The sequence below is a fragment of the Hyla sarda genome, chromosome 9 (assembly GCF_029499605.1).
Source record: "Hyla sarda isolate aHylSar1 chromosome 9, aHylSar1.hap1, whole genome shotgun sequence".
Taxonomy (NCBI): domain Eukaryota; kingdom Metazoa; phylum Chordata; class Amphibia; order Anura; family Hylidae; genus Hyla; species Hyla sarda.
The window spans coordinates 161,811,241-161,826,403 of NC_079197.1; the positions used below are offsets into that span (position 1 = coordinate 161,811,241).

The following is a 15,163-nucleotide window of genomic DNA, read 5'->3' on the forward strand; positions in this document are numbered from 1 at the left end:
ACTATTATATTTAATATGTATGTAAGTTAATCATGATATCTATGCACTGATTCCATTATATGTAATGCATATGGATATTTTTGTGAATTATGTGAATTTTTGTACTTATTGATACTGATTATGCACTTTATTGTTCACCTGATAAATTGTAGCACTGATACCCATTTTGTTTTGCTTGAGAAAGGCCGTGAGATACAGCTGAAACATTGTATCTGTAAATGGGGAATGAAAACCACTTTTGCTTGAAATCTTCTGGTGTGCTGCTGAATTACCTTGCCTGGATGTCCATCTCTCTATCTCATATCTATCTATATATCTCATATCTATCTCATATCTATCTATCTCATATCTATCTATCTATCTCATATCTATCTATCTATATATCTCACATCTATCTATCAATCTCATATCTAACTATCTATCTATCTGATATCTATCTATCTCATATCTATTTATCTCATATCTATCTATCTCATATCTTTCTATCTCATATCTATCTCTCTCATATCTATCTCATATCTATCTATCTCATATCTATCTATCTATCTCATATCTAACTATCTATCTATCTCATATCTATCTATATAATATCTATCTCATATCGATCAATCAATCTCATATTTATCTATCTCATATCTATCTATCCATCTCATATCTATCTTTCTCATATCTATCTATCTATCTCATATCTATTTATCTCATATCTATCTATCTATCTCATATCTTTCTATCCCATATCTATCTCTCTCATATCTATCTATCTATCTCATATCTATCTTTCTCATATCTATCTATCTATCTATCTATCTCATATCTTTCTATCTCATATCTATCTCTCTCATATCTATCTCATATCTATCTATCTCATATCTATCTATCTATCTATCTCATATCTAACTATCTATCTATCTCATATCTATCTATATAATATCTATCTCATATCGATCAATCAATCTCATATTTATCTATCTCATATCTATCTATCCATCTCATATCTATCTATCTCATATCTATTTATCTCATATCTATCTCATATCTATCTATATAATATCTATCTCATATCGATCAATCAATCTCATATTTATCTATCTCATATCTATCTATCCATTTCATATCTATCTATCTCATATCTATTTATCTCATATCTATCTCATATCTTTCTATCTCATATCTATTTATCTATCTCATATCTATCTCATATCTATCTATTATCTATCTATCTCATATCTATCTATCCATGTATCTCATATCTATCTTTTTATGTGTTCTCTTATTGTTCAAAACTATCAAGAATTTATTTTAATGAAATGTCTTAATTGAATATACTCATGTGAGACTCTAGAGATCTGTCATATACTTTTTAATGTTGTACAAGCACTTCCTGATAAGGGTTGGCATTGTGATGGCGCCCCGGTTATAGGTTTTGGTGGCTTCAGGTAGATGTATATGTAAGTGCATAGTGTGAAGATAAAGTGATCAAAACAGGACATCCAAAAAAGGCAAAAAAGTCACTACCACCCTCTATGTGTCATTGATAACACTGGTGTCTTCTCATGTGTCTGGGCCCATCAGGTATCAGGGTGTGTGTGTGTGGGCCCCGTCTGCCCCCCACCTATCATGACCCCGGTATGTTCTGTTTTCCTTTAGTCCTAGTTCTGAGGACCGGCCTCACTCTCTTCTTTGTATTGTTTTTATTATTGACTCAACCAGAGAATTTCCACCTCCCATCACAGCCGTCCCTCGTGTCCCCACCCTGCGAGGAGTTTTCACAAAAGGACAGAACCCTGAACCCGTCATGGAGGAATTTGTGACACAATGGAGTGTGGGAAAGGAAAGACGAGCAGATACTATCATTATGCGAGGCTTGTGCTGCCCGTGGCTATGTAGAATGACATGTCATAGTATCTGTTCTATGCATTGTGCAGCTATAGATCTACTCCTACTGTGCACTGGTTGTGGAGAGAAGCACACCCGAAAAACCACAACCCTGCTAAGTACACCTACATACTTCTCACTGGATTTACACTCTTTATATTTATATTAACCCTCCGTCCCCCCCCCCCCCCCCCCCCCATCCTCCTCGTACACTCATGACAGAACTATGCCGACAAGTGATGACAAGACCCCGGTCAAGAGGGAGATGATGGGCAAAAATCTGTAGGATATCATAGGTGAAGCATTGGTGTTAGGTAGATTAATCTATCCAGGGGCCGATTGACAAAACATAGGGCCCCCAGACCAAATAAACCAAAGAAATAGGGTTGTCACCTGGACGGTATTTTACTGGCAAAGCCACCCTACCGGTGCTTTTATATTAAAAATGATTTATCCAACCAAATTTCCAACTCCCGGAATGTTGCACCATATACTATACCAGTGTTTCCCAACCAGAATGCCTCCAGCTGTTGCAAAACTACAACTCCCAGCATGCCCGGACAGCCGTTGGCTGTCCGGGCATGCTGGGAGTTGTAGTTTTGCAACAGCTGGAGGCACCCTGGTTGAGAAACACTGACTTATACTGTATACTACTATATAGTCCAACATGCTGGGAGTTGTAGTTTTGAAACAGCTGGAGGCACCCCTGGTTGGGAAACACTAACCTATACTGTACCATATACTACTACATAGTCCAACATGCTGGGAGTTGTAGTTTTGCAACAGCTGGAGGCACCCCTGGTTGAGAAACACTGACTTATACTGTATATTACTATATAGTCCAACATGCTGGGAGTTGTAGTTTTGAAACAGCTGGAGGCACCCCTGGTTGGGAAACACTGATCTATACCATATACTACTACATAGTCCAACATGCTGGGAGTTGTAGTTTTGCAACAGCTGGAGGCACCCCTGGTTGAGAAACACTGACTTTTACTGTATACTACTATATAGTCCAACATGCTGGGAGTTGTAGTTTTGAAACAGCTAGAGGCACCCCTGGTTGGGAAACACTGACCTATACCATATACTACTACATAGTCCAACATGCTGGGAGTTGTAGTTTTGTAACAGCTGGAGGCACCCCTGGTTGGGAAACCCTGACCTATACTATATACTACTATATAGTCCAATATGCTGGAAGTTGTAGTTTTGCAACAGCTGTAGGCACCCCTGGTTGGGAAACCCTGACCTATACTATATACTACTATATAGTCCAACATGCTGGGAGTTGTAGTTTTGCAACAGCTGGAGGCATCCCTGGTTGGGAAACACTGACCTATACCATATACTACTACATAGTCCAACATGCTGGGAGTTGTAGTTTTGCAACAGCTGGAGGCACCCCTGGTTGGGAAACACTGACTTATACTGTATACTACTATATAGTCCAATATGCTGGGAGTTGTAGTTTTGCAACAGCTGGAGGCACCCCTGGTTAGGAAACGCTGACCTATACTGTATAATACTATATAGCCCAACTGGGAGTTGTAGTTTTGCAACAGCTGGAGGCACCCCTGGTTGGGAAACATTGACCTAAACCATATACTACTATATAGTCCAACATGCTAGGAGTTGTAGTTTTCCTTTGGGGCAGCTGCTGAGCCACATGTATCAGGGCATGCTGGGAGTTGTAGTTAGTAACTAACTGCAACTTCCAAATTTAATTGAAAAAAAAAATGCGATCAAAAAGTCACATCACAACAAAAATGGTCCTGTTCAAAACTACAGATCGGGGCGCAAAGAAATGACCCTGATACAGGCCCGTATTAGGAGAAATAATAAAGTTATAGGGGTCAGAATAGGACCAAATTTACCCTGCATATATGTATCCTGTGATGTCACGCATATATAATTAATTATGCAAATTAGCACCCTACCCTAGCCCCTATGTAAAATCTGTCACAGGGCTCATCCCCAGTCTATGTGTCATTTATAATACTAGTGTCTTCTGATGTGACGAAGGGGCGTCGGGGGTCCCTCTTCATACACAAGGGCCCTGTACCTCGTTTTGCAACAGCTGGAGAGCCGCGGGTTGGAGAACACTGCCTTATATAGTGCCAACGTACCCTACAGCGCTGTACACAGATTGTTATCAGCCTTGATGTAAGTCATTTGTTCATTTCCAGTGCCAACTTCATTTACATGTTTTCGAGGTATACGGCGGTGATTTCATTTCTATACATTACTATGGTGTTGGATCAGATTACAGGTTGCTCGTGCTATCTAGAGAGCGCCAGGTTGGGGGACACTAAAATGAGGCATAAAGACTATACCTAAATAAACTTTTCTGGGGCATAAAGTGGGTAAAGACCTCAAGAAAATGAAAGGTGTAAGAAAAAGACACGTATGAACACGCTACATATGTTTTGTTGTATGACAGAGGTCCCCAAGCCGGTCCTCAAGTCCCACCAACAGTCCAGGACCGGAATTTTTCTCTGTGGCCCTTCAGATGTTGCAAATCTACAACTCCCAGCATGCCCGGACAGCCAACGGCTGTCCGGGCATGCTAGGAGTTGTAGTTGTGCAACATCTGGAGGACCCCAGTTTAAAGACCACTGGTCTAAGGTAATAAAGAAGTGTATGCATGGTTCCTGGGTCATCTAGGCTATAAAGAAATTAAATGGGCACTGTCAGAATCCCAAATTTTTGATATGTTGTACATCTTGGCAAAACAATAACCTTTCTAATATACTTCATAAAAAAATGTTATCTCCTTTTTATAGAAATCATGGCTTATAAAAAAGATCACAAGGGGTCCCCCATACCATCCAGAACATAATCCTGTCCGGCTGCATCATCATCTTTGTCCCAGGTGAAGCACAGGCATGGACAAAGTACAGGAAGTGAGGGAGCGGAACTAGCAGTCCTCTGTGCTCACTCCTGTCCTATCAGACTGCAGGATGAAAAAAGAGAGGAGGAGGTAACAGAGCGGCCTGTAGTGATTGGATGAGGAGACCCAGCACAGCACAGCAGACTCAGGGATGAGGTGAATACATGGTGAATGAAGGCGGGTTCAGTGCTTGCCTTGGACATGCCCCTTGTTACGCCGAGCGCTCCGGGTCCCTGCTCCTCCCCGGAGCGCTCGCGGCGTTCTCCTCTCTGCAGCGCCCCGGTCAGACCCGCTGACCGGGAGCGCTGCACTGACACTGACGACGGGGATGCGATTCGCATAGCGGGACGCGCCTGCTCGCGAACCGCATCCCAAGCCACTTACCCGTCCCGGTCCCCGGCTGTCACGTTCTGGCGCTGGCGGCTCCGCTCTCTAAGATTTAAAGGGCCAGTGCACCAATGATTGGTGCCTGGCCCAATCAGTCTAATTAGCTTCCACCTGCTCCCTGTCTATATAACCTCACTTCCCCTTCCCAGTATTGCCGGATCTTGTTGCCTTGTGCCAGAGCCTTGTGCCAGAGCCTTAGTGTATGTCCAAAGCCTGTGTTCCAGACCTTCTGCTGTTGCCCCTGACTACGACCCTTGCTGCCTGCCCTGACCTTCTGCTACGTCCGACCTTGCTCTTGCCTTGTCCTTTTGTACCGCGCCCATCTCAGCAGTCAGAGAGGTTGACCCGTTGCCGGTGGATATGACCTGGTTGCTACCGCCGCAGCAAGTCCATCCCGCTTTGCGGCGGGCTCTGGTGAATACCAGTAGCAACTTAGAACCGGTCCGCCGGTACGGTCCACGCCAATCCCTCTCTGACACAGAGGATCCACCTCCAGCCTGCCGAATCATAACACCCCTTCCTGATCAGTGGATGTCAGAATGAGTGAGGGAAAAGAGGGATTTGTGAGCCAAATACAGACGCTAGACACTGAAGCTAAAAACATGTAAAGCACATGTACACTTTCTCAAATATCTAGGTTTAAGGAGGAGTTCATTCCCACTTCTCTGCTGGTCAAGTGGACTGGATGGATTTAATGGCTGTTTTTCTGATGGTCTAGGGTAGAGGAAGATAGAACACCATGTTTCTTGGTGAACTGAAAAATAAAAAAAAATAAAGATGCTAAAAGACACAAGTGTGGACATTTTGGAACATCTGGCCAGGGATTAAAGTTCGGAGATGAGCAGGGAGTTTCTAAGTCCCTACCAAAAAATGATAAAATTTGTGGTTCCACTGGAAGGAGTCGGTTTCTGGAAACCCCCCATATTGGTGCAGTTATTGGTGTGATCCCATCACGGTGACCAAACACAGCTAAACAGGTGTGGTCGGGAGTCGTAACAGGATCCTGCTCCTCCTTCTATTAGAACAAGGTATAAAGAGGGTTTTCTGTATCCTAAATCTCTTCACAGTCAGAACAGCAGGAGAAGACAGTCACAGCCACCAGCTGGTAATGCTACCTCGCTTTATTCATATCATTTTATCCTTCTTTTTGGATATTTTTTGAAAAAAATAATCTCCTCCGTTCCACGGCACAATTTCCATTCACCTTGGGAATGAAGCTGCTTTGCTTGGAAAACTTAACCTCATAATCATCAGTTTCCTGCATCTGTTTCCAGCTCTGCCCTCTCCCTCTCTCTCTCTCTCTCTCTCTCTCTCTCTCTCTTCTTCTACTTTTTCTTTTCTGTCTAAACTCTGGAAGCTGCCTAAAGTTTTCACACCCCTCTGAGATCTCTAAATAATCTGCCCCCCTTCTTCTATCAGACATTTTCGGAACGAGAAGACCATGAAGACGATTCTGTTTATCAGTTTTGCTCTTGGGCTCATTGCCATAGGTAAGTGTTGTGTTTTTTTTATCATAAGATACATATGTATATTTTTATGCTTGAAAATAGTGCAAAATGTTCAAAAAGATTTCTTATAGTCAAACAAGGTGTAACGAGGGCAAAATAACCGGGTGTTTTGTCTCATGTTGCAAGTCTTTTCTGTGCCTGTTGGCTCTGGTGGACGTAACATGTGTCAGAAAGCACTTTACGGATTTCGTGTACTGTAGCTAAAGGGTGTTTCTTAATTATCTTTAATTAAGATAATTAAGAAAGTATCTTAATATATAATTATTATCTTTCTTAGTCCATCTTGGTATCTTCTTTAATTTAGCACCATCGGCATCTTACAAAATGAACACTAAACGTGAAGAACGGTGGGACAATTTAGAATATGTACCCCCCCCCTCCCTGTGAAAATCTTAAGAAGGGTCTTGTAGTTAAACCCAAAAGTTGGTTCCTTGATAGCACCGTAGATAAGTCATCAGGGATTTGGAAATTCCAGGTTCAGGTGTCACATTTTTGTGTTGTTTTTACTAAAAACCCTCAAGGAAGTAAGTGTTTCTTTTCAGGCATAGAGAGTTATGAAGACGTAACAGTCCCCCTCCTAGTCCTCAGGCCACTTACACTAGACCAAGATGTACGGAGAGGCAGGGCGTGGACCTCTACATTTTGACTGTTTATTTGTATGTTGGGACTGTCCAGATACTGTCATTTTTTAGACGGCACAGAACGCTTGCTTCATGAAACAAGTTTTTCCACAGGTGGAAAAGTTTGTACACGACTGGAATGTTATACAGGGCTGTAGTTATTGTACGGTGGAGCTGAAAACATGACGGGGCAGCATGTCGTAGACAGACAGTGTAGAATGCAAAGTTTATTATATACTTGTGTGTTACTTATTATTACTAACCTGCTGATATGTAAGTTTTTGGAAGAGTTGGGATATGATTAGCATGTTAGAAGCAGAGTTGTTATACCTTAGAAATGTATGTAATTTTTTTTGGATGAGTCTAGGGACACTTCAGCTATTGAAACATGTCATGGGCACCTAAATGGGCACCTTTAAGGCTACTTTCACACTGCTGTTGTGCCCCGACCTTAAACAGCCATTAGGCTCTTTTTTTCCAGCCTTTAACAGACGTTTTTGGGACAGGGCACAACGGGCAATAACGGGTCCCAAAGGATTCCATTTACAATAATGGGGCACGTCGGGGGCGCTGTTATTTTGTAGCGGGAGTATTCATTTTTTCCCGCAATTCTCACTGGCTCCCCTGACGGCCGTCACACTTCCTTGCCCTAACGGCAGTGGGAAATAAAAGCCTAACAGATCTTCTCTTGATATGTTGGGAACCCTATTATTGTACTAAGATCGGGGTGGAAGAATTCTATATTTTGAAATCGGTGTTATTCCATCCTGGGTGGGGTCTCTGATTGTAGTAGTAAAGAGTTGGCCATAGACCTAAGCTTTTATTAAGCCACACATGCTTGAAAGGCTGAGGACCACTACAACAATAGGTAAGACTATATATATATCGGCCAATATAAAAACTTGTACCAAAAAAATGTACATGCCCATTCCTACCACTGCCCAACATCAAACAGCAAGCTGAAAGACAGCTGATGGGGATTGCTTTATCTTAGAATATTTATGGAAGATATCTGCCAATGGCCTGTTGGAATAAGCAACATTCGTGAATAAGTTAAATTAGGGTGCATTCACACCATGTTTTTGCTATACGGCATCCGGAAACGGCTGCCGTATAGCCAAAACATGGTGTGAATGCACCATTACCTAACAGTGGGCCAGAATGGTCACAATTCCATTGTTTCTTATCTGTAACCATCTTATTATTTCTAATACATCAGTACTAGTGTGTAGAGATGTCCTTCAATGGTGCAAGGGTGTGGTAGGAAGGAAGAACATGTTCCTGATACTGTATTTTTGAGAGCCAAGATAAGAGGGGCCTGTGACGATTTATTAGGGTATAGGAATGTCCTTCAATGGTGCAAGGGTGTGGTAGGCAGAAAGGTCTTGTTCCTGATACTGTATTTCGGAGCTCCTAGATAAGACTGGCCTGTGTCGATGTATTAGAGTATAGAGATGTCTTCAATTGGGCCAGGGTGGGGTAGGAAGGAAGATTGTGTTCCTGATACTGTATTTTGGAGATACCAGATAAGACGGGATTGTGTTGATGTATTAGAGTATAGCGATGTTCTTCAATGGTGCTAGGGTGTGGTAGGTAGAAAGGTCTTGTTTCTGATACTGTATTTTGGAGAGCCAAGATAAGACGGGCTTGTGCAGATGTATTAGAGTATAGCGATGTCCTTCAATGGAGCAAGGGTGTGGTAGGTAGGAGATTGGGTTCCTGATACTGTATTTCCGAGATCCCAGTTAAGATGGGCCTGTGCTGGTGTATTAGAGTGTAGAGATGTCCTTCAATGATGCAAGGGTGTGGTAGGAAGGAAGATTGCGTTCCTGATACTGAATTTTGGAGATACCAGATAAGACAGGCTTGTGCCAATGTATTAGAGTATAGCAATGTCCTTCAATGATGCAAGGGTGTGGTAGGTAGGAGATTGGGTTCCTTATACTGTATTTCCTAGATCCCACTGAAGATGGGCCTATGCTGATGTATTAGAATGTAGTGATGTCCTTCAATAGTGCAAGGGTGTGGTAGGAAGGAAGATTGTGTTCCTGATACAATATTTTGGAGATACCAGATAAGACAGGCCTATGCCAGTGTATTAGAGTATAGTGATGTCCTTTAATGGTGCAAGGGTGTGGTAGGAAGGAAGATCATGTTCTAGATAGTGTATGTCAGTGAGCCAAGATAAGACGTGCCTGTAGGAACAGGTCCTCCTATAATTACTATTGTGATATGATTTTCTAAGTTTATGGTAAATTTATGGGGAAATAGATCTCAGTGATAGCAGTAGTTCCGAGGCTATACAAAGCGGCATTGCGGATGATAGTCTACTAATGGAGTCTTACTAATGGAGTTGTGAGGGCACAATGAGCCTTCTTGTTCCACCCCTTTCACCTTCTCGAGAGAGATATCAGTAGCGTCTACCCTTCAAATGTGATTCAGGACTAGTCATGCGGACAGTGGGTAGCTAGCTATACCATATCATTTCATAATTCTGAATTTCCAGGTTTCTATTGGAAAAACGTGACCTTATAAAACAAATATTTGATCTGTCAACACTGAGAAGTCTCACTTTAAGATAATGGTAAAAGGGATTAAAAGTCAAAAGGGAGGGGTAGAAATGAACAAAGAAATTCTGATGTGGGAGGGCATGCAGAAAAAGTGCGGAGGGTGCCAGGCAGGTGGGGCAGTAGGATGAGAAGTAGGAACAAATTAGACATTGTTAACGAAAAGAATGATGTGTATTGAAACCTGGGAATCGGTCTTCTTACTACGGCAACATGATTTCATCGACTCTTACCTACACATGACAATTGCTGTCTTTAATGCCAGAATACATAGACCACAAGGTCACACCCTCACGTTACACAACAGAGATGTATGACACACAGGCTGATTCTCATGCCGGAGGTGAAGCTCAACAATCACCTTAAAATGGGCACAATGCCTTGTGATGGGACAAATCAGACGTAACCTGATGCCATAATCACGCCCGCGGAACAACTAGGGTCTTCTAATGTAGTCAGAGGAGGCCAATTCCACCCTTTTAAGCTTCAGCTAGAGGCTATGATTCTTCCACGTACTGTTAGAGTTTACTCACCTACTACAACATACATGATAAAGTAGTTCATTTCTTTCGAAGATTACCATTTTACTAAAATTTCAGTCATGTCAAAGGACCTTCAAAGAAGTCGTAATACTTGGTCAATTGCTCTTGTTTGACTTTTAGGTTGTTTAGTTATCTACGCAACCTTGAGTGGTGGGATTTTTATTTTAAAGGGCCACTAAATAAGATTAAACTTAGTCCATCAGAATAGTACATAGTACACAAAGTTTAAGTGGGTAATTCTTAGGTCCAAAAAGTTATCATCTATTCACAGGATAGGGGATAACAAACTGACTGGTGGGGTGGGATCACTGGGAATGTGGTCAGTGCTTGGCACCATAGAGAATGAATGGAGCACTGGCCGTGTTTAAGTGGATTCATTATATTTACATGTGAGTGGTTGGCGAGGGGGGGGGGGGGGGAGGTTGCAAAATTTCCTTTATTCCTGTAATTTTTAGGGGTCCCAGCTGTCAGAACCCCACCAATTCTCAGTATTTTGGATAGGGGATACCTTTTTAAGATGGAAATACTCATTTAATCCCCGCCTTGCCTTTTGTGTTCTGAGATACCTTTGAGAGCCCTTCAAATGGATTCCTACCATGATTTTACTCAACAGAAATGACATCACCTATTCGATTCTATGGCTACGGCCAATCATTAACTACTTCTGAGCTGGCACAGCTAGTGGACATGCTTTTTTTTTAAATAAAATTATAGGAGTTATATAAACCAGTGGTCCCCAACATAGCCCTCTAGTGTAAAACTATCTTTTTCTATTCAACTGGCTCCAGTAAGTTAAACAGATTTGTAAATTACTTCTATTAAAAAAAACCTTAATCTTTCCAGTACTCAGCTGCTGTATGCTCCAGAGGAAGTTGTATAGTTCTTTCTTGTCTGATCCCAGTGCTTTCTGCTGACACCTCTGTCCATGTCAGGAACTGTCCAGAGCAGGAACAAATCCCCATAGCAAACTTCTCCTGCTTTGGTCAGTTCCTGACATGGACAGAGGTGTCAGCAGAAAGAACTATACAACTTCCTGTGGAGCATACAGCAGCTGATAAGTACTGGAAGGATTAAGATTTTTTAATAGAAGTAATTTACAAATCTGTATAACTTTCGGGCACCAGTTGATTAGAAATAAAAAGTTTTCCACCGGCGTCCTCCTTTAATCCCAAGAATACTGACTGCTTACACACTTATTGAATGTAGTCTTCCAAGATGAAGAGCATATAAATTCCTTTGCCTGTTCATGAGAAGGAAATCCTCCTTGTTTGTCTAAAATGTACCCGTCACTTGAAAAACTGTGGTCTCAAACTGTGGCCCTCCAGATGTTGCACAACTTCAACTCCCAGCATGCCCGGACAGTGTTTAGAACCTTAAAGGGTACCTTTCATCAAAAAAACTTTTGGTTTATTATAGATTAATGTATGCAGAATAACTTTCACATAGCATGTTATTAAAAAATATGCTTCTTTCTATTTAATTTTCCACTTTGAAAAAACGACCACTAGGGGTCTCCCTACCAGTCCTTTTTTTTATAGATTTCAGACTCATGCTGGAGTCCTAAATCTCAGACTGCAGCCGGGACATAGACAAGCTCAACACTGCTCCCTGGCAGTGTGCAGTGGTGAGTTTGTCTGTGTTCCGGCCACAGTCTGAGATTTAGGACTCCTGCATGAGTCTGAAATCTATCAAAAACAACTGGTAGGGAGACCCCTAGTGGTCGTTTTTTCAAAGTGGAAAATTAAATAGAAAGAAGCATATTTTTTAACAACATGTTATTGGAAAGTTATTCTGCATACATTAATCTATAATATATCAAAAGTTTTTTTTTTGATGAAAGGTATCCTTTAACAAATGTTAGAACGAGCGTCTGACCGAGACAATCCCATAGACCTACATTGTAAGTGTGTCTCGCTTGGTGCGCTCTTCTCCCAGCTAGTCCTAGCCATCGGTCACGGTCTGAATACTCAGACACCAACTGAGCAAAACTTTCTATAACATATCACAAGTTTTTGTTTTCTTAAAGTGACGGTGTTAATTTTCTTAAAGTGACAGTGCTTATTCTAATGTCAGTGTGTATTATGTATTTAATTCTCTTTTTTTTTACCTTGTAGCCTCTGCTCTAACGTGTAAAACATGTGATTTCCGTTTCGTCTCCTTGTGCATCACTGGGTCTTCAAATAAAGAGTGCACTGGAAACTGCTCCCACACCAGCGCCTCATTTGGTAAATATACTCATCTATAGAAATTCTTCTCCTATTTTTTTTCTTTTTCTTTTTTTGGTTTAAAGGGGTATTCCAGTAAAAAAAAAAATTTTTTAATTTTTTTATATCAACTGGATCCAGAAAGTTATACAGATTTGTAAATTACTTCTATTAAAAAAAGTCTTAATTCTTCCAGTAGTTATCAGCTGCTTAAGTTAAGTTGTTCGTTTCTGTCTGACAACAGTGCTCTCTGCTGACATCTCCAAAGTAGGAGCAAATCCCCACAGGAAACCTAGTCTGCTCTTGGCAGTTCCCGAGACAGACAGAGGTGTCAGCAGAGAGCATGTTGTCAGACAGAAAAGAACAACTCAACTTGAGTCATTTACAAGTCATTTACAAATCTGTTTAACTTTCTGGAGCCAGTTGATATGTATGTAAAAAAGTTTTTTCCTGGAAGACCCCTTTAAGGACACTTGAGAACATTAGATATGTACCCTACTGCTTTTGGCTTATTGGCCCATAGTGAATGACACTAATGGGGTGATTTAAAAAAAAGGTTACCAGAGGCTCAACACTTCCCAGTATCAAAGTACTCTGATCTAGAACCCAGGCATCAGTCCCTCAACCCCTTCTAGCGTGAAAGTGTTCTCCGATCTAGAACACAGGCACCAGTGTCTAATATTTAAACTCTGAACTAGAACCCTCGTACCCAGAGTATCAACATATTGTAGCATGGAACTGTTCTTTGATCTAGAACCCAAGATTCAACTTGGGGTACTGAGCATTGGGGTCTAGCATGAAGTACCTTATACTGACATTTCTTAGTTTTTTTTGTCATTTTCCATAGGTTCATTTTCCTTGTTCAGCAAACAGGGTTGCAAACCGAACTGTACAGATGAAAAAGACGTGACAGACAGCACCTTTAACTTTCGGTACAACACCACATGTTGTAACACAAATGAGTGTAACAGCGGAAGCGCCGTAAAGTTCTCGGTCTCCCTTGGGCTGGGCATGGGGCTCCTCTGGCTTCTGAATGCTGTGTGAGTCTTCTCCGCCGCAGGCACTGCAGACGTAACACTATAGGATTGCCTTGAAGCAAGGCTGAATGAGTATATGCAGATGCTATAAATTACAACAACACTGGACTGCTTCCTAAGTACTTGGCCTACAAGTCACAGTCAGGCATTCTATGACTTGGCTTAGTCCTAAAAGGCGAACAAGTCCCCTTACCCTTTATGGCTTTTCTCCTATTCTTTTCCATTTATCACCACTTTTCTCCTATTCTTTCCCATTTATCACCACTTTTCTCCTATTCATTCCCATTTATCACCATTTTTCTCCTATTCTTTCCCATTTATCATCACTTTTCTCCCAGTCTTTTCCATTCTTGACCTTTAGCCGGACCACAGTCTGTGAATATGAGGTCTTCCGATCGGACTGATTCACACCAATGGGTCTACTCCTTCTGCACTTCCTTTACAGAGTCTCCTCACAAAATGACATGCCTCTTTGATTTGTTGAATTCAATACCAAATAAAAAAAAATGTTGTATAGATAACTAAATAATAAATCTTATTTGTGATAAATTTGTCTCACTTGTGTTTGTTTTTGACCATATTTATGTGAGGAATTTAACCCGATAAAGGGGTACTCCGGTGCTTAGCATTCGGAATAAAATGTTCCGAACACTTAGAGCCGGCATCGGGGGCTCATAACGTCACGACCCCGCCCCCTTGTTATGTCACGCCCCACACGCCCCTTCAATGTAAGTCTATGGGAGGGGGGTGTGGTGGCTTTAACGCCCCCTCCCATAGACTTGCATTGAGGGGGAGGGGCGTTATGTCATGAGGGGGTGGGGCCATGACTTCACAAGCCCCCGATGCCGGCTCTAAAATTTCAGAACATTTTTCATTTTTGAGCTCCCCCCCTCCTTCTAGCTTTTAATAGCCATAAATCTTTTATATTTCCATCTACAGACCAATATGAGGCTTGTTTTTTGCAAGACCAATTGCACTTTGTAATGACATCACTTATTTTTCATAAATATGCTGCAAAAAAATATGTGTATAGTTTCCGTCATGTCTATTTTTAAAACATTTTATAGCTTTTAAGAAAAAAAAATTCAATTACCATTTTATGACCCTATATCTTTTTTATTTTTGTGCCTACAGAGCTGTGAGGTGTCGTTTTTTATCGGTACCAACTTGACATAGATCAGACTATTTCATTGCTTTTTAATACATTTTTTTTCTGGGTTGTGACAAAAAAAAAAAACACAACTCCAGTGCTTGGTGTTTTTTTTTTTTTTGTTCACGCCATTGACCACGTGGGATCAATAATGTTATATGTTTGCGGTAAGCTTGTGGGAGTGTAGGGTATATGGGGTGTAGCTATGTAGTGACTAAAGGGTGTAACCCTTAATACTCGTGACACCAGGGTGCGGGCTTCTCTGTATATACTTGTCCTATCGCCACCCGTCCCAAGAGCGATAGGGAGGGATAATAAATGATTGTCCACAACCGGAGGTTTCAGAAAACTGTCAGAACTTTTACTGCAGGTTTTATGCA

General features: G+C 41.4%; 1 protein-coding gene across 1 annotated transcript; it reads left to right on the plus strand.

The window, feature by feature from the left end:
- Positions 1-6,185: 6,185 nt before the first annotated feature.
- On the plus strand, positions 6,186-14,147 carry LY6G6C (lymphocyte antigen 6 family member G6C). Its single transcript, XM_056539835.1, has 4 exons — positions 6,186-6,260; positions 6,575-6,645; positions 12,507-12,617; positions 13,444-14,147. Exons 2-4 carry the CDS (start codon positions 6,597-6,599, stop codon positions 13,638-13,640), a joined length of 357 nt encoding a protein of 118 aa, XP_056395810.1. The 5' UTR covers positions 6,186-6,260; positions 6,575-6,596; the 3' UTR covers positions 13,641-14,147.
- Positions 14,148-15,163: the final 1,016 nt, after the last annotated feature.